The sequence below is a fragment of the Heterocephalus glaber genome, unplaced genomic scaffold, assembly GCF_053883595.1.
Source record: "Heterocephalus glaber isolate CG9 unplaced genomic scaffold, H.glaber_assembly_v1.0 deba00000621, whole genome shotgun sequence".
Taxonomy (NCBI): domain Eukaryota; kingdom Metazoa; phylum Chordata; class Mammalia; order Rodentia; family Bathyergidae; genus Heterocephalus; species Heterocephalus glaber.
Window position 1 is genome coordinate 26,112,382 of NW_028258153.1, and position 23,982 is coordinate 26,136,363.

The window sequence follows — 23,982 nt, forward strand, 5'->3', positions numbered from 1 at the left end:
AGTTCAATACTTTATCCTTTGAGTGACATAGCCATCTCTTAAAATACAAACAGTTCACCTCAACTAGGTAACTGCTCTTGTTAACTTACTAATTAGCTTCATTTCAGACTTTGCAAATGGCTGCACTAAGACAGAGTCCCAATGTCCAATATAGAAGGGACTTTTGTCTACTATAAACCTCCATTTAAACGATATAAATACGACACAGAGATGATGAATGACTAGCTCAAATCACAAGAAGTTCTGGTGATGGGACAGAAATCAGGCAGACTACGTTAAACCTCACAGTAATTGCCAACCAAGTGGTTTTAACAGATTTGAAAATATCCAAGATAGCAAATTCAGCTAGAGTGGATTAAGTCTTTAAATGTGTTTGATATTTCACACTAAAAAAAAATTACAAGGCCTACATCTTAGAGACACTTTCTTAAATAATACTTCACTCTGACAATGAAATGCAAGGAACAGGGCTCAATTTTTAATTAGTATAAATAAGGTAGATTCTTACCATGATCTTCTGAAGAGACTGGTGACCTAAAAAAAGAAAATAAGCATGATAAATACTTTGTATATGATAACAAAATAACCACAAATAATTTCATAAAAATTATATTCACAAAATTCACTTAAATAGAAACAATATAGTAGGCAGTGTAATTAGTGCATACACTAGTTATCTGGTATATTCCAATCAGTAACTTCCAAATCTTACCTGGATTGTTTGGGTATTGAGTATTGGGTAAATGTCACGTCCATGTGTGGTGTCACAGAACTGCAGTAAACTTAGTTAAGTCTAAACTTATCACAGAAAAAGATAACTCATAGAAATACAGTAATGGGTGAAATCCCGTGATTTTTGCCTGAGACCTCCCGAGTGAGACCTCCCGAGAAAAATATCAAGGGCATAAATAGCTATGGACACTAGCTTGAATGTTTATAGATAAAAAGAGATCTGTTTGAACAGTAAAACACTTGATAGAAATAAAGAAATGGCATACAATTTGATGTTTAAGTGAGGTTGAGCTTAACCCTCTGTGTGCCAGCCTTCCGGTCTCTAAACCTATGAGCACCAGGATGAGGCAAGAGAACAACTATTATTAGGATCTCACAAACCTTCATTAAGCCAATAATTTTTGCATAGCCTTTGTGGGTCCAGATCTTATTATGGTAGTCAGATACAAAGCGAAGCATTACGTCAAACAGAAAAACCTTTCTTTCCCCTAGTTGACTCAAAATTGAGATCCACTGGGCAACGCAGATGAATTGACCTCTTGTCTGAATTGAGAGGCTTTTTTGGTGAGTAAACACTAAAGTATAAAGACATAGTAGAAATGGAAAGAAAATCTTAAACCTTCATTAGTGACAAAGTATGAATCATTTCAACCTCATGGGTCTCTTCAAGTAGACTTTTGCATGTGAAAACTACAGAGGGTCTCAAAACATGGTGGAATGAAAATTGGCATTTGGGTGATGGGAAATGGTGAGCACGAACCTGCCGCAATCACTACATCATGGCTGCCTGAGAAAAACTACTTGGCCTCCCCAAGTAGAGCTGGCAAATGCAGCCCTTTGAGTTCCCTTATTCTGTATTGTTTGCACATTGGTCTTACTAGGGTGTAACCCCTTGTAACATGGAACAGTGTTTTTTTAGAATAAGTAGGCCTTTAATTTAAGCTTATCGAATGCATCTAATTTTAGCACCACCATGCTAATATTCAGATTTAGACACATTCTAGAGCTCCTCAAAAAGTCATCATGTTACCTTCCAATGAGCAAGACAGTTTTGCAGCTCCTAGGTCAGCTGTGAGCAAAAGGATGTCAAAAAGGAGGCTGAAGCTCCACTAGCTCTAATGTGGGGAATCTCAATGTCGAAGGGCCTCACCGTAACACTCCACAACAGAGACACATATAATCTATTTCAATGACTTAGAAAAATAAAGTGTGTTGAATGGAAGATGAGATGGGAGTATATGGTGAATCTAAAAGAAACATATTTAAAATAAGATGAATTAACATCTTAAGCTTCCTAGGGCCTAAAAGTATCAGCAATGGAAAATCACCATTCTGGGCATTTTCAAAGAAGTAAGCAAAAATGTGTCATGGATTATTTACAAATAACTTCTCACAGAGCTAGCTAGAGGAACAAAAAAATCTCCATGCCAATGGACAAATAAATGTGTCAGGCAGAGAGCTTGTGAAGCAGGGTCTTTCCTGTCTTTCTGAAAAAGCAAAGAACTAATATTAAACCTGAAAAAATCCAGATGGCTCCATTAAAGTCTCAAGGGGACGCATTCTGTACTGTGTCCAGGCAGCAGGGAAGAACTATCAATTTCAGAATGTTTTGTAAGGATTAGTCTTGTTGAGTTTCTGTGCTGAGTGTCTCCTACATGCCTGGACTTGTGGAATTCTAAGACATATGGAGTATTTCAATCCTCACCCAGTATTTCATCTTTCACTGCAACAAGTCACTAAATTACACCACTGAGACATGCACATCATCCATTACTGCTGGAAATGAGCAGAAAAAGTTTTATAGAACTTAGCTCAGGAGAGGAAATATCCTGAAATCAGCAGTATAAGTAGTTATTTTTAAAACACAGGTCAAATCTCAGGAACAGATCACCATCCTCAACCTGACATTGGGGCATGCAGAAAAGCTCACTGAGAAGGCGGGGGGTGGGGGGGGACAAGAAAAGAAGGGATTAAAAAAAAGCTTTTGTAAATAAGGGGGGTGGAGGGATTGAAGGAATGGGGGAATGGGAGGGGATTGGGAGAAAAAGAGGACTCAAGATATAACATATACAAGTATTAATCTCTTTGATGCATGTGATTGTTATGTGTATTTAAATTGTACCAATAAAATTTATTTTTTAAGAAGAAAAGCTCACTGCCTATTCTTCCCACTATACCTGAAAAACACATGGTTTTGTCTCAGATTAGGGATTTTTGTTCCATGTATACTTTATCTTGAAGTTAATATCTGCCCTCACAATGTAAACTAGTGCTAGCATTCAGATAACTCCATAACCTACATCTCTACTGTTTGCTTCTTTCCTGCTTACTAGTCCTTTATTATGATCTATTAAATATTAGTGCTTTTGCTGTTTCATTTCTTTTGGTATTTTTTTTACAATTTTACTTCACTCAGACTCAATAAAAGAAAAAAATTCAGGCCTTGCATTTAAAATCTTTCTTCTACTTTATTAAACCTAAATAATTATTATTCATGTATGAATGTTTTATTTCCTACTGATTCAGTTAATTACTTGAGATTCTTAAGTGCTAAGCCCTATGCCAAGGGAAGAAGATATGAAGTACAAGTTCAAAGAACTCATAATGTAGTAAAGAAAAATAACTAATCAAATGGTTGTAATATAGTAAGGAAATACAATGATCAAAATATTTATGAGGAATTAGCACAAAGGAGAGAAAGATCAATTCTGTTTCAAAGAGTGGTGGAAGAAGTCAAAAAGCAAGATTCACATGAACTGGGCTTTAAAGAATAAATAGAAGCTTATTAGGTAGGTAAGAGAAGAGTCCTAGGCAGAATCAACAGCCACATGAAAAGGAGTACAGATATGAAATCTCACAATATGTTATCAGATTGACAAGAAAGCTGGTATTCTTAACATGTAAAGGAATAATAAAACTGAAAAGAAAGGTATAGAGGCCATCTCATATGGGGCTTGTGAGACCTTTTTGAGATGACTGTAATTTACTATCTAAGCTAAATGGAACATGCATTTGAAAGTTACATATTCTGGTTTGTACTTTTGAATGAGCAGGCTGCAGGAAATGAACATCAAAAGACAAATTGAAAGGTAGAAGACAAGTTAAAGACTATTATTGCACAGCTTCTATGTTAATAAGGCAGAATAAAAATTTCTCTGCTCTTCGATTCTCTTTGAAACCGATGAAAAATAACAGGGAGGATGAAAACCAGTGAAGGAAACACCATTTGACTAAACTAGATGTTTCTGAACTTAAACCATTACCTATGAATAAGAGCTACCAAGTACAAAATTTGGTACAAAAAATTGGACCAAGTTTCAGGGGAACAGGAAGTTTCAAACTTACTTGGCTAAAGAGACATGGGCTACATCATATGCCACAGAACTATGGCAGAAAGCCCTCTACTGTGAAACAGAATATCCTGTTAGAGAAAAGTCGGATCAAACCCCAGTGGAGAGTACTGTTAAGAGAGGTTAAGGGGGCCGGGGATTTAGCTCAGTGGTTCCGCTGCCTGCCTGGTAGGCGCAAGGTCCTGAGTTTGATCCCCAGTACCAAAAAAAAAAAAAAAGAAAGAAAAAGAAAGAGGTTAAGGACGATCAGCCCAAAGTCAAACTTGCAGCGACTCACCAACCCACTAACCCCAATTATCCATCCCAAACTGAAGCTCCAGAAAGAACTCACCCAAGGAAAATATGAATACCTGAAAAGAACCATCATAATATATAGCAAAAGTGCTACAAGAAGAAAGCCAAAATGTAAGCATAACACAGTAAAAAGATGATAGTATGAAGAGGATAAGAACTGTTAATAAATCTCCATGAAATTTAGAAATTGAGAAAGGAAAGGAAAGGAGGACAGAAGAGGAAAGGAAATAGAACTTTTGTGAACCACAAACTTGAAGAAGAAATGCAATGATCAAGAAATAATTATAACACTACAGGAACTGAGGAGAGCACAGTGTGTCCAGTCATGGAACTAGAATGTTACAGAAAAGTTTTGAGAATTTTCCCCACTCTATCATTGTGTGCGTAGAAAAGAAGATTAAGTGGAAATAAGTAGCTACAAATATATCTGGATGAAAATGCTCATGAAAGAAATAAAAGAAGACACAATAAATAGAAAAACACCTTATGTTCATGAATTTAAAGAATCAATTTTATTAAAATGTCCACACTCTCTAAAATGATCTAATGATTCAAAATAGCAAGGAGACTCTTCATAGAAACAGGTAAAACAATCCTAAAATTCATAGAGAAACACAAAAGATCTCACACAGCCAAGGTAGTCTTCAGCAAAATGAATAAAGCTTCAGAAGCATCATATTACTTGACTTCAAAATACACTACAAAGTGCAAGTAAGCAAAAGTGCATGGTAGTGGTATAAAAATAGAAACAAACTCAGAAGTGGAACAGAATAAAGAATACAGAAATAAATCTACAGTTTCAGCTCACTAATTTTCAGTAAAGGTACTGAGAACACACAATGGGAAAGGATACTCTTCAATAAGTGGTGCATATGAAAGGATGAAATAGGAATTTTATCTGACATCATGTTCAACCTTAGGACATCATGATCCACCTTAGGATCCCATAAAAGTGTACAATTTCTATGGGTCAAATAAACATTTTAAAAGTCAACTAAAATGGATCAAATACCTGAAAACTAGGAAAGTAGTAGAAGAAAGTATTGCTGAAAAGCTCCATGACATTGTTCTGAGCAATTATTTTTTGATATTACCTCAAAAGCACAGGCAACAAATGCAAAAATAGACAAATGTGATTATATTAAACTAAAAAGTTTCTGCACTACAAGGATAACAGTAATCAGAGTGAAGAGACAACATACAGAATAGGAGGAAAAATTTACAAACTACTATCTGAGAAGGAGTTAATATTCAAATAAAAAAAAGGACTTTATTAGCAAAAATCCAATCACCTGACTAAAAAAATAGGTAAAAATCTGAATGCACATTTTCCAAAAGAAGACATACAAATTACCAACAAGCACATGAAGAAATGCTTAGCATCATCAATCCATAGGGAAACCTAAAAAAATTCACACTAGACTAGCACTTCAGTTCTGTTAGAATAGCTATTACCAAAACACAAATGAGAACAAACATTGGAAAGGATGTGGAGAAAAGTGATCTTTTACATATTGTTGGTTCAAATGTAAATTAGTATAGTCAGTATGGAGATGCTTCAAATATTAAAAATGAAACTAATACACTATCCAGCAATTCCACTACAGTATTGGGTATTTATCCAGTAGTGTTGGGTTTTGCTTTTTTTTGTACGGGGATCGAACTCAGGAACTTGCACTTGGGAGGCAGGCGGTGGCACCACTGAGCTAAATCCCTGGAATCCAGTAGTGTTGGAATCATTATGTCAAAGAGACATCTTCATTTCCATTTTTGCTATAGCACTACTTACAATAGCCAAGATATAGAATCAATCTAAGTATCCATCAGTAGAGAAATGGATAAAGAAAATGTATATACACTATTCAGTCATAAAAAGAAAGAAATCCTGCCATTTGTGACAATATGGATTAACCTGGAGGACATTATGTTATTTGAAATAAGCCAAGAACAGAAAGACAAACATCCTATGATCTCACTCATATGTGAATTCTACAAAAGTTGATCACATGAAAACAGACAGCAGAATGGAAATTATCAGAGGCTTGGATGGTTGAGGGAGAAGGGAGGTTGGAGAAATGTTGGTCAAAGAATACAAAATTATAATTAAATAAAAATAAGTTCACGAGATCCATTGTATAGCATGGTAAATGTAGTTAATGACAAAATACTGTTTTCTTGAAATATGCTAAGAGTGTACATATTGTGTTCTCACATAAAAAAAAAGATAACTATGTAGAGTAATGCATAAGTAATTCACTAGATTTAACCATTCATGTTATATAATTGAAGACATCATGTTGTATATGATAAATTTTACTTAAAAATTGACTTTAAAAATTAAGTTAATAAAAATAGTTGACCAAGAAATAACTCATTCATTTATACATCTATTCAGTTATGTGCTTTGAGAACATCTTTTTGCTTTTTCTACTTTGGATTACTCCTGTGTGAGTCTGGGTTGGAAGATTTGCTGATGAAAGCTCCCTTCCCACTGATAACCCTGCTTTGTGGAATATCTATATGTTTCTCTCCTTTTAAGTGAAGACAACACTTCTCAAACTGAAGTACCCACAGAAACTTGGACAGAAGACAATCTCTGGGAAAACAAAACATTATTTTACATAGCATCATATAATTAAACTAGTAAAAATTAAATTTATTTATATTGAAACTAGCATAATATTACAGATTAAAGAGGAAATACCACCTAAATTCTTAAAATAATTAACTTCAAATTTTAAAAAAATTCTGCTTTTGAAGTTGTTAGTTTCAGGGAGTATCTCTATGTGCCTAAGGGAGTGAGTTTGTTCTCAGGAATAGAGTTTCCATGAAAAAGTGTCATCATATGAAATTATTCAAGTAAATACAGTTATAACATCTTGGAATGAATCATTGCATTAAATTAACATGTGCAGATATCATCAGTCTGAGAGACTGAGACACAGACACAGGTTAGCTAGTAGCTTCTCCATTAGATGGGGCTCTATTTCACTCTAACATCACTAAGACCCAAGAAGCTCACAGATAATTCTTTAGATTGTCTTCCACCTACGAATTTCCATTCAAAGCCTCTTACCTTTCAAGTTGACTAGCTACAATGCCAAAAACACTGAAAATATTGCTCAGTTTTCTGCCAGTAAAGCAGCAATACATAAAGAGGAAAAGAGCATTGTATTTGTGAAGGCAAAAATCTTCAAAAACTATTGCAAATCTTGTGATGTTTCATTGTTTTTTTCAATAAAGTTGGAACTGAAATAATAGGCATTATGACAATTTAAGCCTTTACAATGTGGTATAATGTTTTGCAGTAAGTTTTGGATACATGCATTTCTGATAAACTGGTGAAATGTTCTACATTTGTAAGTTTGTATAATGCAACATTTTTTCTATTTGAATAATATTGGCCTAAATCTGCTTTTTTGAGAAAAAAAGCTCTATACATTATTTTGCTTTTCTTTTCATTTCATGTCTTTAATTCAATAGCATACATATTCATGGCAATCTATTTGGTCCTTCCTTAAAATGTCTACATCATTTTCTTTCTTGGAGATGGATAGGATTATCCATGGATTATCCATTTTAAAGTCTTTCCTAAAGACATAGGATATATTGGCTGAATATTAGGGACCCATCCACAGTGCATATTACTTTTTGAAGAGAATCATCCACAAGCAAATGTCTACCTCCTTTCCCAATATTCCCAACATATATACCCTCTACTGAGCAAGTGCCATCCCCTGGTGGGGAATCAGCCAAGGGTTGGGGTCATCACATGGGAGTGAGTTTAAAATAAACATGCAGGATGGGTATTAAGGACAGAGAGTGAGAGACAAGAATGGAAATTCATATTCTGAAAATACTCAACAGAAGACCCCAGGGAACTCTTAGAGTGTGGTCTAGAGGCGTGCTCTATTCAACAATGGACTATTTCTCTCTGACAACAGATTGTGGATGGGGTAGGAGAATTGAGATACTCGTACTAATTCACAGACATGACCAGAAGAATAAGGCTCCTTTATTCCTGGTTACCATCATGGAATTCTAACAGAATACTAAAGAGGGATGCTAGGATGAGCCACAGGCTGTGCTACCTCTATCTGTTACACCCAGTGAGACAGAACCAACCAGAAACCGATATTAAATCCACACAGGAGTTTATTACCGGCGGGGACCGGAGCAGAGCATCGCACTCAAGCCCCGACTCGGGGGGAGACAAACATATCTTATACACCTTTGAGGCCAACAGTTTCTAGGCCGCCCTATGGAATAGAACTAGTAAAGCAATCAAAAGGTACAGAAGCAGGACGTCCTGCTGTTAGAACGTTTGTAAAACAATAGTTGATTGATTGACTTTCTAAGGGGAGGAGGCTTTTAAACTTCCTCCTTCTGAGTTCAACTAAAGGACAGGCAGGTGGGTCAAGCAGCAATATGGAGTCTGTCTTGCTAACTAGGGTCCTTCACTATCCTCCGCTCATCACACTAAAAGTAAACAATTACATTTACTGTTTTCATCCTAAAATCTAGAAAGTAAAGAGGAAAGGTAGATAACATAAAAAAGAAAATGAATGAAATACAAACCCTCACAGTGAAACCAATCCTGTGCGTGTTTTTTGTTAATTTTCCTCTTTTATGCCAGTCTTTCCTCTTTACCTCTCAGATTTTGTGGTGAGCACCACAGAAACATGGCACTTTCTATTAGCACACAGTGACCGCCCATCCTATTCAAGAGCAGAACCCACTGGGATCTGGCTTTATATCAACTGTGAATGTTCTTTCTCTCTCCCTTCTGCCATTTTTATTTTATATATTTTTCCCTCTCTAAACCACACCTCTGAGAGTTCCCTGGGGTCTTCTAATCTAGAGTTTTCACACTCTGGTGAATTCCAGGCTTCTCATAGTAAAACAACTGCCCCTTCACGTGCTAACACTCTTGCTTCTTATGGTGAACACCCAGGAACACTCAGGCCTGGTCACCCTGCTTCTAGCCTAGGACTTTCTGTTGGTTCCCTGTGAACTCCCTGAGAAGTCCCAAGTGAAAATCTATTTCCCAGTGGGCACTCCTTCCAAACACATTTCCAGAATCCTAATTACTGCTATAGAAATACTTATTTTTCTTTTGTTCTACCCTGAAGGAGTAACGCTCCACAAATTCAGTCTGGGCCCAGAAACTTCTGAGGGACAAGATTCTTCATTGAAATCAAGTAAGTCCTGGGCGATTTACTGTGCTTGGGAAGCAAGAATGTAGATGTGATCTACACAAGCTTTCCTTGCTCTCGCTTCACTCAAGGGTGTGCACTATTTACCCCTAGGCCTCTGCGTCATTCTGAGAGCTGGAAGGAGAAATTGCAAGACCTTGGATCTAAGTGACATCCTGGCCACCTTCACTCTGATCCTAAACCATATCTAATTAGATAAAACAGAACCAGAATTCCCTTGGCACTGAGACTCTGCATCCACTAAATAATCCCCTCTTTCTTTGTTTTTGTTGCCTCTAATTGTGAATATTTCTCTTAAGACAATGAACAAAGCACCTACAGTGAAAGAGCAGGGGAGAAAGAGTGAGCGAGATGAAAGTTACACCAGCCACACAGAGTGGCATTGAAATGAGAGAAAGACAAACACGCTCTCTATTCACGTGGTCGCCAATCCATTCAGGCCTGGCCAAACAGCCTCAAAGGTAACATTCACCACCAATAGCAGGGAGAGGAGGGGCAGGGGTGAGCTGGAAGGAAAGAGGCAGAGATGGGCATTTGGGAGGAGGTAGGGAAATAAATGTCAGGATATATATAAGAAGGGCTGCTTGGTGAGCCCTTCATTTGAGAGCAATTTCTATTGATTCGCTTCCTTCTCATTTTTTTCTAGTCTTTAAGACTCCCCTGACTAAATGCATACACTAATAACCCTCATGTGAGTTGTGCTTGAAATATATTATTTTTTAAACAGACTCTTGTATTTAGGTATATTTGGCTTTCAGATCATAGCACTGCTTTATCACTAGCTTGTACAATCTGATTTCTCACAAATACTCTTCTTATTCAGCTTGCTGAGAGGCCCCTAAAAGTTTCTTTGAGTTTGGAACTTTACTGCCACCTACTGTTAATTCCGACACACTCCAACAAAATGAGGAGAAAGGAATTTCTTTGAAATCTCATGAGATGAAGAGGAATGGGAAAAAGTGAGCAGTGGACACAGAAATGAAATAGACAAAAGAAAGAGACGGAGTTGAAGAAACTAATACTTAACCAGCTTATTCAATATGAAAATCTGGCTCAATGATGCCACACATTAGTATTTTGAAGATGGAATAAAAGAAGCTTTCAGCATAGCGCAGTTACAGCTAATAAAAGATGTTAGGCTCCACTTTGGAAATCAGCCTTTGCAATATATTTGCCAGTCTGCTTTCTAAAGGGGGACTAAAGGAAGAGAAAAGGCATATTCTTCTAAAATCTCACCGCAGTGGGATTTTCCCACAGTGGGAACACCTTTTGAAAAACTGAGTGCCTGGCTTTACCCTAGGGACTTGGGGTGATCTGACCAAAAGCTCCCACTGATATATAATCCATTTAAATTTTATGAATGCACATTCTTTTCTAAGCAAGAAGCTCTGGATGGTGAAGAAAAGTCGTTTGAGTGCAGCATGCAGGGATAGCATGTGAAGCTTCTAAGAAAGCCCATCTCACATAGGACCCAGGACACACAGTATGTGCTTTGGGGTGCCATGGTAATTGAGAAAGGGCTCACTCACACTGGATTATTTTCTGAAATCCAAATAAGAAAGCAGAATCCAGTTTTAGAAAATGAAAGAAAAACTACGGAGAACTGAATGGTGCTTGGGCTTTCCTCCTAAACATAACTGCAATGTTGCAGAAGTTTTCTTGTTGGCATCTCCTCTCTCCTTGTCCACTTCTCAGGAGAGAGCACTCATGTTCAAGGCACTGGGGAGAGAAACAAGATCTAAAAAGTCTCCATCTTCTCTCAGCTTTTCTGTGTTCAAGGGAAGGAGAGCTTCTCGGTAATATATCACAACCTATCATAAACAGTGAAGTAAGTCTGTGAGAAAAGAAGGAAATGAACACACACACACACACACACACACACAAATCACAGTGGCATTGAGGACAAGCAATAAAAGTATTTTCACAAATGCCATCTCTGAGATGAACTCCACTAATTTAGTGTTTGAATATTAAGCACTGCTGTGAGCTTAACTCTATTTGGCAGATGTAGGAGACATTTAACTTATCACCCCCCTTTTTGGGGAATTTTAAGGTAGTTACAGAGTGACACTGACATCAAACAGAGAACTAGAAAAAACTAAGACAGTGTTATTGTTGCTGTTATGTGCAGCGATTAGCACAAGATCCACAAAAGTTAGAAAAAAGAAAATTGTGGTTTTCATCTTCCCGGTTTGTAAATAAGTAGTTTCTGCATATTGTAGAGACATAGTTTGTCCTTGCCTCCTCAGAGATGTGGGTTTAGGGGTCCTAGAGGTACTTCAAAAGAAGTTCCACACTATACAGCCCCTCTACCTCCACTTACAGTGGCAGTTTGGGCTCACAGCCTCAACCCCATGCCTGTATGTTCTAGGTGATGACTGGGCCAAGGTCTCTGATTGTCAGAATCAAAACCAAATCCTTATCACCAACCCTGTAGGCGTGGCCTACATGTCTTCCTGTTGCCCGCACCTCTATAGAGGCTCAGAGACTTGACAGTGCTCTGAGGAAGAACAAGCTGATGGTTGACTTCACCTTGGCTATTTGCCCCCTTTATAAAAGGAGGAAACATCATTGTTAGAAGCCTTGGAAAATGTGCCCACTTTTCTGATAGCATGGGCATTTCCCCAGAATGCTCTTGCAATTATTACTCTGACTAAATTTTAACCTCTGCTTAGAGGGAGGTCCTAGAGGAGAAGAGCACCATCATGTTATAGAGCTAATATCCCTTGCATCGATGCCCACTTGTTATAGCTTGGATATCATCCATCCTCCCCTGTATCCCAAGTCATTTATCAAACTGATGAGAGTCAGTACCAAACTGTAACCAGTACAGCCTTCAGGAAGAACTAGTGATTGCATTAGGGAAAGGGGGACCAACTGAACAAAAGTGGATGACATAGGGACTCTGTCAGCAGCACAGAGCTGCCCACAGGACATGAGACAGGCTGTGCGCACTGTCACCACTTCCAGCACAGCCTCTGCACACAGCCACTTTCATACTGGCCTATCAGCACTCTGACTTCAAAGTGCAGAGGGACATGGAGTCATCATGTTCCCAGTTTTAGATGATGCTGAAGTGGCTTTGTCATGAAAAGCTCTGTTACCTTCTTACAAGCTTTCTTTCCTTAATGCCCTAAACAAAATGTGTTGTTAGAAGGAGAAAGAAATCTTTGTTTTGCTTTTAAAGGAAATTCTGTTCATTCCCTGAGAATCTCTGTATTCCCAGCTGGCTTGGTAACCCAAGGAGAGGCAAGTTTTCTGAACATTTTCACCCTGTTTTTCCTTTTGTTCTGGCTCTGCCTTGGCCCCCTTTGTTGGAAATCCCTGGGAAGTTCCAAATTCTATGCCATGTAGAAATTTTTGATAGTTTATGATTTGCCCCATGCCAAATCATCTCCTTGTCCATTAAAGAACATCCAAACCCCTCCAACTGCACTGAGGCAACTAAAAGGATCGAGGGGTGCCACATGGAAGCACTGCACAGCACAGGCTTCTTGACAGGACCCTTCCTGGCCTCCCTACCTGACCACAGAGCTCAGCAATGGTGCCTGAAACGTTCTGTACCCACCAGAATTACTGTCTACTTCCACACTTATGAAATACCAGCATTTCCTCAAATCAAGGATTCAAGTGCCTCTTTATTATCACAACATATGATCTCGTTGAGTCAAATACATCATACTAAAGAATGAAATATAAAAATGAATACCACAACCTAACAAAAATACTGAACATTTTACATATTGCTATATGATTAGTACCGAGTTCACTGTAGCAATATAAATAGACACCTATCTATTATGGTTTGGTAGAGAAGCTTTTTACCAATAGCCAACATTCATCTAATCATCCAGAAAGCTTAGAGTGCCAGTTCTAGCAAGAGCAGTGCACTGTGCTGTAGGGACAGAGTGAGCAGTGTGGTTTGGCTATGCCAGGAGCTCACATACTTTAAAGAAGGTTCAACCAATTTTCCTTCACTATCCCAATATCCCTCATGTGCAAGTAGATAAGTTGCCAAGTTTTATATAAAAAAGAGGCACTAATCAGTAATAATATTTCCTGGTGTTGTAATCATTGGTAAAACTTGGAACTCATAAAAATAGAAGGCCAGAATTTGCTGGCATCATTTTAAATAAAATGCATGTTTAATATTAAAGTGTATTAATCCTAGCAAGTATTTTTTTTTCTTTCAATGTCAGTCAAAATAAGATCTGATGCATAGGGAATTATATTCTGCCTGTTCCACTAACTGATCTTGGAAATGAAAATGTGAATACACTTTCCCAAGTGGCTCAGGGTCTCCATATTCATGACTGTCTGAAGAGCAATTACAAAAAGCACAGAGCAAGATATTTTACTGTTTTTGCACAGAGACAGAGAATTATTGTGTGATTGGCTAAATAGAAGGAGTAACAACTTGAGGTAAGAAAAAGAAAAGAAGTAGAAAAAGGAAGATGTATGTTGGCTATCCTGCATTTTTTTCATCTGGACTGATATCCAGGGTGAGCAAGATTTAGACCAGTCAAAGGTAAGCAGGGATGGGACCCAACTATCTTGGTGAAACAGATGCCGGGGGACTATCTCTGTTCTGATAGCACTGATTTCATCTCTAAGACATACGCCAGCAAAAACTGCATCCCACTAAGAAGATTAATTCTGTCTCTCTTATCTGATTGTGATGCTCAGAGGGTACTTCCACAACCCAAAGCATCACCCAATCATCTGTCTTCCTGTGGAGAACATGGAGCTTTGACAATAAGCACAATTACCCTTTTTATTAGGGTCAGGTCATAACCTAATGTTCCCAGAAGAAATTAGGAAAGGAAAACAGTTGAGGACTGGAGGGGAATGAAGCTATTTCTACACACTCAGCCAGAGTTTTCAGAAAAGGGGGTTTTGCAAGGCTGCCTTCTTGATCCAGTGATGAAGAATTGTAGACTGCTTTAAAAAGACCAAGTTTTCAATTTAAAGTATTATTAAGAGTTTTAGATATCCCCAAACAATTTGTCAGTCATACGCATTTTGTTAAGCACACTTCAGGTAGAGTGATACTAAATGACCATTCAGTATTTTCAACTGTCTGAGGGATAGTTCTGGTTATATAATGAGGAAACTAGATACTTCTTTGCTCCTATATTATTTAATAAAATACGCATAGAACCCTTAAAAAGCCTGTTTTTTTTTCTTTGAGGCCATTTTCATTAATTCTTTAAATACTCATCCTTTTCATATAAAAATTAAAAAGTGAATTCTAAAGAAAATAGTAACTTCTATTTTCTTTTGTTTCCAGAATACTCTTTGCATATATCCATTATAGCACTTATCAGTGGGAACTTCAATAATTAGTTTACATAAAATTTTTTCTTTCAATGAGCTCTTCTGCAGAGGACCATAATATTAATTATGCCCAAAGCAGGCTGTGAGAAATTAACCTCACAATTGGTTTGTTGAGGTCAGAGTAACTTGCACCCACATTCCGTTCCCACAACTAAAACCTTACTATAAGGACAGTGTTCTAATTACAACCTATATTTTGTCTACCTAATTTGAGAATGCTTTGTCTTGTCCTTTACCAGTCTTGTTTACATTAATTTCCACAGAAACTGCACGTAGCTTGCCTTTAACCAATTGATTACCAATAAAAGTCAGTACCTGGGACTGGGCAGCACCTTTGTTGCTTGTACTGGCATTGGTGGTCGTGGCACTCCACTTTCACGCTCCTAGTTCTGTCACTTAGTGTATTTATTTCTCAGGCCTGCGTTGTGTACTGGGCAGGGTACTGGAACCTAACTGCAGGGGTTTCTGGTACTCTTCAAGGGCCACAAATGATTTATTTAAATTTATATCTTCAGTAACTAGCTATAGACGCTGAGATGCCCAATACTAATTTGGTCAGTGAATGATTGAATAAACTGACTAGTTGATTTTGTTTTTTAAATTCAAATAAACACATAAATCAGACTTAATTCATGATCATTCAATCTTGGCAAATATTATCTATTGTTTGAGAAAGAAAGACTCTACCAATCATAAGAAGCCAATAGCCCTGCTCAGCTGGCCAGATAACAGACACCTGCATAGTAACAGATGACTGGATTGAATGTCTAACCGAGGTCTTTCACTACACATGTCCCCAGTGTCTTAGTCCAGTGGCAAAATATTCCATTGTCACTTATGTGATAATCCTTCATTTTAGTTCTTTCAGGCTTAGGACTTAAGGTGACTGAGAAAAACTGTGCCTCTTTCCATTAATAAACCACAATTGGAATATGCCAACAAGAATTGGAATACCTTCCAGTCCCTTTACCTGTCTGCCCTTGACTCATCTGACTCACAGGTGAGTGTCCCTTTTCTTTTCTTTCTTTTTTTTTTTTTTTTTTTTTTGGTACTGGGGATCGAACTCTGGACCTTGTGCTTTCCAGGCAGGCAGCGGAACCACTGAGCTAAATCCCCAGCCCCTGTGCCCCTTTCTTAAAGAGCATTAGGAATACAGCACAGCTTTCATGCAGTGCTTATTTTCTTATCTCATAGCCCTAAAGTTACAAAAGACCATAACGTTCTTCCCTGGGACACAAACAGATTCTGTCTGCTATAATTTGGGTTCCCTCCTTGTCAGTTATCTGCCAAAATGAAATGCAATCCTGTCACAAATAGTGTTGGTGCAGTTAATATAAGAACATGTTTCCAGAATCATAGTATTTTAAAAAGAATTTTATTAGATACTGAACACATTTTTAAAAATTTAAATTCATTATGGTCCAGTAAAATGACAGTCAACCATCTCTCATTAATTCATTTCAAAGCTAGTTCTTAAAAGATTGTCCTAAACTGGGCAAGATAGTGCATACCTGAAATGCTACCACTCTGGGAGACTTAGGCAGGAGGACTGAAAGTTTGAGCCCGGCCTGGGCATTTAGTGAGACTCCATCGTAAAATAAAAAATAAAAAAGGGCTGAGGATAGAGCTTAGTGTGAAGGCCTCGGGCTCGATCCCCAGTACAGACGAAAAAGTCCTTTACTAAATTCCCAGGGTCTGAAGATGCTAGATGTGCTTTACAACAGTCTTTGATCATAGTCCCTCCTGGAGGACCTGTGCGTAACTGGATATGTACCTACCTTCCTTTAAAATTATAATGGTTCTAAATAGACACGACAGAAATGCAATTAGTACAGTAATGACAGAAATATAGTTCATCCACATTACTCATCCTGTTGGTTCCTTCTTTCTCACTCAGGGTTGGGTGCATTTAAGAAACCAACTGTTAAAACTAGGAGAAGCCCTAGGAGGGAGGCCCAGGGGATTGGGTTTGTCAGCACATGGACAGCAAAGGGCCTTAGAGTGGCTGCTGTTCCCTAGAGGAAGAACGGAACAGGAAAAGGACTGTGTCTTCCTTGCTGCTTTCCATGCTATGTTGAAAAAAATAAGTCTTGGACTTTTATTCCCTTATTTATCTTTCAAAAGAATCATATTTTTTAAATTCCTGGTTATTTATTTTGTTTTCCTCTTTGACATTGATTTCACTCTATTATTTTCCCTCATTTCTTTATTCTTTACTCTGAGACTTCTCTATCAAACTGAATGCTTTGCTTACTTGCATACAATAAATTTTCCTTGATGAGTGAACGTAGACTCATAAATTGTTCTATGAATGATATTTTAACCATATCCTGAAAACTCCAATAATACTTTCAGTTCTAAGATTTTTAAAGTTTCCCTTTTGATTTCTTCTTAGTAGGTTAATTAGTACTGCCAGCAAGATGTTGCAATTAAATCTTTCCTATCTCATAGTTCATTGAGGTTTTAAAGCTGAAAGTAACAAATGCCAATTGTGTTTAATAATTCTTCAGGCTCTTTTCATGTACTGATTCTTTTTTTCTTAATTTGGTTTTTGAGACAGGGTTTTGCTATGTAGCTGAGGTTGACTACATAGCCCCAGCAGGCCTCAAACAAGCAGTAATCTTCCTGCCTCAGCCTTCCAATCACAGGTACACTGTGATAACAGGTGAGTGCTACCACACCTACTGCTCATGTGTTGATTGGTAAATATTCCTGCTCGAAAAACTTCTACACCAAATAAAATTATTCAAAGCCTGCATATATCAATATGAATGCATTTTAAGAAATATAATACCAAATGAAATGCCAATCTCCTATATATATAGAGTGACTCAAGTGATGAAAAAGTCATACAGAGTAAATCATAAAACAATACTACATATTTTTATACCACTCTCTATTGTTTATGGTTTGAAAGAGTGACTTAATCCAAGTAGAGCGAAATAATAACATAAATCTGAGTGGTTGATATATGAGTGTCTCCTGCATAATTTTTGTACTTATTTAGATTAGAACATATTTAATATATATTTAATAATTATAAAATAGAAGTCTAACATTATTTTGTGTTTCAATGTCTCTTCTTCAATTTCTTTTCTTTTTTTTTTTATATTTTTGGTACGGGGGAGCGACTCAGGACCCCGCGCTTGCAAGGCAGGCTGCGGAACTACTGAGCTAAATCCCTGGCCCTCAATTTCTTTTTAAAAGTGAAACAATTTCTTTAAGATTAGTTCTCCAGGGCCAGGGATTTAGCTCAGTGGCACCGTGCCTGCCTTGCAAGCTCAAGGTCCTGAATTCAATCCCGGGTACCGCAAAAAAAAAAAAAAAAAAAAAAAAAAAGAGTAGTTCTCCATTATCATTTGAGCAAGTTCACAACTGCATACTTAAGGTACATATACAGTAGTACTTCCATAGTACTGAAATTTGCACTTTACAAATCTCAAAAGGATGCCGGGGATTTAGCTCAGTGGTTTTGCTGCCTGCTGTGCAAGCACAAGGACCGGAGTTCGATCCTCAGTTCAAAAAACAAACAAAAAAAAAACAATGTCGAAACGAAACAAAAACCAAAACGAGTCTTCCAGGGGCTCTGGGAATCTGGCGCTCCGGGAGTGCTGACTTTGCCTGTTCCCTTGGGGAAGACAGCACAGCACGCTGGCAGAGGATAAAGTCATCCTTCGAGCTGACTTCAGCTCCAAGCACACCTGCTATCCAGTCATCTAAATAAACACTTCACTCTCTGTTAAGAAATGATTAACTTTAAAAGCTGTTGAGGGCCGGGGATTTGGCTCAGTGGTTTCGCCGCCTGCTGCGCAAGCGCAAGCACTTGAGTTCCCTCCCGGGTACCGAAAAAAAAAAAAAAGCTGTTGAAAGAACTAAAGATAATTCATTAAGGTTCAAAGAAAGTCGGAATTGTTCCACCAAGAGTAGCTACATTAGGTATTTCCAGAACTCCAACTGTACCTATTTGTGGCAGAGATGACCTCTGGATGAAATAAAAAGATGCTCCTCCTAAGGAATTAAGGAAAGTTGTAGTAGTAGTAGTAGTAGTAATAATAATAATAACAACAGCAATAACCAACCCTAAGTTCAGGTAAGGCACTTAATTTAGTTTTTGCACATCTTTTTTTTGTTGTTTTTAAAGTGACTTAAAGCAATCTTTTCTTTGTGCAAGAGCCTTCAGGGAGTCAAGGCTGAGACAGAGCCTAGTGGGGTGACTTGTCTCTGTTCTCAAGAGTCTGAGGTTCAGCCAGAAGACTCAAAGGCTGAGGGAGGGGTTCAAGAGTCAAATATTTTAGTGTATTTTATCCAGAAAAACTGATAGCTACCAACTGAAGATCAATCAAAATTAGGAGGAATCCCTAAAAGAACAACACAGTGGACTCTCTGTATCCAGAGATCCATGGACTCAACCAAGTGAAGATCAAAGATATTCTTGAAAAATGTGTCTGTACTGAGTGTATGCAGATCTTTTTGTCAGTATTCCCTAAACAATGTAGTACAATAAATGTATATAGTATTTACATTGCATTAGGTAATGTAAGTGATCTGTGCAAATACTGAACCATTTGATATGAGGAATCTGAATATCCACAGATTTTGGTATTTGCAGTGGGCCCTGGAATCACAATTCCCACAGATACTGAGGGATGATCTCATAACCTAAATAAAAATAAGAGTTGATTTAGACCCTGGGTTTTAAGAACTTGGCTATTATATAAAATGTACATTTATTTGTGATTCTTGAGAAGAATATTTACCACCCTACAATCACTTTATATATCATGACATACATCAATATGTTTTATGCAGAAAAACCAGTGCATAGAAAACTTAATTGCAACAAAATTCCACTTTTTGAAAACTGCCTGTATACTAAATCACTCAGCTGGTCTGTGTAGGCTTAATTTCTATTTCTGCAGCTAATTAAAACTCTAATTTTCCAATAAGTCTGGCCACAGATAGATGACCACTTTTTTAGCCATTCATGGGTGGCTGACTCATCTGGTTTACAAGCTCAAATTCTGTATAAAAAGGAAATGGAAAAGCACTCTGAATTGCAAGCAATCAAAACACTACCAGAAACTAACACAGTTTAATTAAAAAAGAAAATCCATCATAATTCATTTCTTTCCGTTCCCCTCTTCACATAAAAAATTAAGAGGTAAGACAGAGAAGTAATTAAAATGAAGTCTCCTTTTGCCCTCAAAGAACCTTTGCCAACGAAATGATTAGCTTCAAATTTCTCATGTCTCTCCCTTTGTTGTAACAGATTGCTTCCGGTCTTCCTTTAGAAACAATGCACTATTTTGCTTATTCAGTTAACTCTGGGCTTCCAAGCATTTCAATAATCTTGCTACTCTGTCCAAAGGTAAGACTGTGTGTTATCAGACCATTGTCACTATTTCGTTGCAACCCTGGATAGGACTGGAAACTAGCCTAATTTCATGAACTGCAGTGAATATATGTAACTTCTGAGATAGGGTGATTGGCTGATATTAAAAAGGGGTGCAAAGGAGCACGTCTGTGACCACTGGCTGCACCCTAGAGCGTGCTCTCACAATGAGGGATGGCAGAGGAGGGATTCATGGCAAACAAGGTACCAATGATGTTCCAAATCTCCACCCTGCATCCTACTTTCCAACCACGATCACACCTAAGAAGAAAATACCTCCATTATTCTGACCTATGAGCCAATTCTATATTGGTTTATTCATAGAGATTGCAACCACACACAAGCAGAACTTATTTTGACCAAAAAGCTGCTCGGTAATATTACACAGAACACATATACAGAAGCTCAGGACTGGATACAAGGGAAATAGCAAGTCAAAATGGCCATACAATTGAAAACCTGTATCACTTCCAAAATTCTCATAATTATTCTCATGCATGTCTTCTTGACATAACAAGCAAGGACATCTGATAAATATGGAACTCTAGTAAAAAAAAAAAGAGTATTGCTGAAGTTCAAACTATTTATAGATTCATGTGCAAAGTCTCAAGGTAGCTCAGGGGACGATGAAGCTGCATCAGGAACCTGGGGCAGATAAAAGTGAGCAAGGAGAACAGAATGTCAAACCAGAGTGACACAAACATGAGACAACCTGAGGACCCTGAAGAGAGTCTTTCCTGTCAGTGAACAGCTCATGGTACAAATCCTCCCCCAGCAATCACAATGGCACAGAGGAAATAGCCAGAGACTCACTGTAGCACACGGGAATGGCTGAGATCTTTCCTATCTTCGTCATCATAGTGGGGAGTTATCATTCCCAGGCCACTATCACTCAGCATGCGTTTCCGCAGGGCAGGATTCCACCAGTCTGACAGCCTGAAAGAAGGAAGGCCGCAGACAGTTAAGTGTTCATAGCAGGCACATGATGAGTCCTGTTCTTCCTCAGCTTGAGCCTTTTCTCTAGATGTGAGAAGTGAAATTCATCTTCACTGGGGATTGACTTCACATTTACTATGTCATTAAATTTTCTCAAAGTCATGATCTAAGTGTATGATTTTTCCCTTTTCACAGATGGGGAAACTGAATGACATGAACAAGAAGCAATGAACTCAGGTACAGAAATGAAGATTAGAAAACAGTTTTTATGCTTCCCTGTTCTCAATTTATTTCCAATGGGAGCAAGTAATGAGGAAAAAGAAAGGGCCGGTTTCACATTCCAGTGGAGCTTGGAGCTACTTTACGTTTGGAGTGAGCTGGGCTATCATAGGTCTAACCAAGGACAAAGCCGTGTCTTTGTTTCATCATTTGGTGTGGAGAAAATGAGAGTGCAGAGCCCAAGGCCACCTTAACAGGATGGCTTCACTCTTCATCAGGACTAGGGTGAGAATCCAGTTTGGAACCCAGTGGACACCTGAATGCCAGCACCTGTCACTTCCGCAGCAGGATGCAGTGCTGCACCAGCCTCCCCACAGCTGAGGAGGTTGAGGCAAAGCCAAGGTCTGTTAAAGTGGACTGGGACTCCCGAAGTTCTTATGCCCGTCAGCCTTTCTCTCACACCACACAGTTCTGATGTCACTGGTTTCCCAGACACAGCTCTGTATGTCTCCCACGCTGCCTCTTCTGCCAGCTCTGACTTTCCCATCCACTCAGCACATAACCTAGATATAAGGCTGCCTGGCTGGAGTGGGAGATACTCAAAAATAGCAGCAATGGACAAACACTGAAAAGTGAATGACATGAAGGGGGCAAACAGGGATAAGGTTTAACTCAGGTGAACATGCCTGCTTATCCTGTGTGAGTCCACGATCCGCGCGTGCTGGGTGGGTGTCTGTGTGCCCTTTCTAGGGCAATTCTTACTTCACTATTCACCCCTCATATTTCAGGAAAGCCTTTGAAATTCATCAGACTTCACGAAGGCAGAGATTTTTGTCTGTTTTTATTTTTTATTTTATTTTATTATTATTTTTTTTTTTTTGGTACCGGGGATTGAACTCAGGACCTTGTGCTTGCAAGGCAGGCACCTGAACCACTAAGCTAAATCCCCGGCCCTTGTCTGTTTTTATTTTTGCACTGTTGTTTTTCCAATACACAAAAACTCTAAATACATTTTTGAATTTTCAAGCAATTCTGCAAGAATCTAGAAATACTAATAATATTTCAGTGGTACAGGATGGTGGGTAAATGCCTGGGCTCTGGCATCAGAAATATCATGTTTTTTCATTTATTTCTATGCAATATTAGGCAAGTCATGTAACATTTGAAGCCTCAATGTTCTTACCTGTGGATTTAAAATAATTGTAGAACAAAATTTCCAAGGTAACTGTGAAATGACTACGACAATGAATTTAATAACGTACTACTTAAGTGTCCACCAAGCACCAGAAACTATTTTAGGTGCTTCACCTATAACAAACAATTCATTGCCTCTTCAAACAATTCTCTGAGTATTATTATTATTGTATTTCTCAGGTGAAAAACCAAGCCCAGAACACTTAAAATAATTAAATCTATGAAGTGGCAAAAGGAATACAAGAGTGGCCTGTACATGGCTCTTAATAAGAGCTTGACATGGTGTAGTTGCTGCTGTACGCTCTGTCCGGCTCAGGCACTGTGCAATACTGAGGAGGAAGAGAAGGCGGGAGAGAGTAACTGTCAAACCGCCTGTGTCCATTCCGCATTTGGATAACAGATAAGACAATATGTATGCACAAAAGCAAATACTCATTTTGGGGGTTTGGTAGGAAATGTTGGTGTAGTGGGTAAAAGAAGGTCAAACATGATACCAGTCTGATTTGGAATGAGCTTTTCTATACATAGCCACTCACAGGCAACCTAACAACAGATCTAGCTGTACCTCAGTTGAAAGAGCCACAAGAAACACTTTGCTGCTATTAGAATGTCAAAGCCAAAGCCAAAGCAGATGCAGAGGTCACCTGTGGCCAGCCTGCTGCCAGTACCAACCAAAGAGAAGCACACTCACCCAGAGGCCTGCTCCACCACCAGGTCAGGCATGCCTGGAGGTGTCCCTGCCTGCTGCGACACCACCATATCTGGGTCGAGAATAAAAATCTCATCTTGGGAAATCTCCATCACAAAGTGCAAATGTTCCTGAGGAAGAAAAGTGAGTCTGTCAGATGACTGACAGGATGCTCAAATCCATCATCCAAAGGATAAATAAACAGAGCATTCTTGGTCTTGAAGTACAGTGAAATTCTGTGACATATCACAGGGTCACACTGTTTTCTTTGAAGCCTGAGCAGTTGATATCCCACCCTGAAGCAACACTGCAGAGCAATGGGGAGAGTTGGATTTTCTTCAGGATTTCCACTTGATTGGAATTCTGTTAGGAGTAACTGGAAATGATCTCACCTCTTCCTCTTCCCAAACACTATCCAAAGAAGTGACTCCCAGCCAGGGATGATGGCATGTGCCTGTAATCCTAGCACGCTGGGAAGCTGAGACAGGAGGATCACAAGTTTGAGCCCAGCCTGGGCAGCTTAGTGACTTCAGAAGACTCTGCTTTAAAAACTAAAAATGGTTGGGAATGTAGTTCAGTGTGAAGGTCCTGGGTTAAAATACCAAGTACCACAGGACAAAGGAA

General features: G+C 38.4%; 1 protein-coding gene across 19 annotated transcripts in view; it reads right to left on the minus strand.

Moving 5' to 3' along the window:
• Dgki (diacylglycerol kinase iota) overlaps positions 1-23,982 on the minus strand; it is a 460,530-nt gene that overhangs the window by 42,568 nt on the left and 393,980 nt on the right. For 15 of the 19 annotated variants that reach the window (XR_015449207.1, XR_015449206.1, XM_087206300.1 and 12 more), the window contains 3 exons: positions 23,362-23,489; positions 21,135-21,257; positions 509-534 (listed from right to left, as the gene is read on the minus strand). Coding sequence is in view for 14 of the 19 variants with exons in the window: in XM_087206300.1 (XP_087062426.1) it covers positions 509-534; positions 21,135-21,257; positions 23,362-23,489 (277 nt within the window). In the remaining 5 variants the exon portion in view is untranslated. Of the gene's footprint in view, positions 1-508; positions 535-21,134; positions 21,258-23,361; positions 23,490-23,774; positions 23,910-23,982 lie in introns of those variants that run through there. The other 4 variants (XR_015449210.1, XR_015449208.1, XR_015449209.1 and 1 more) reach the window with 2 other exon arrangements.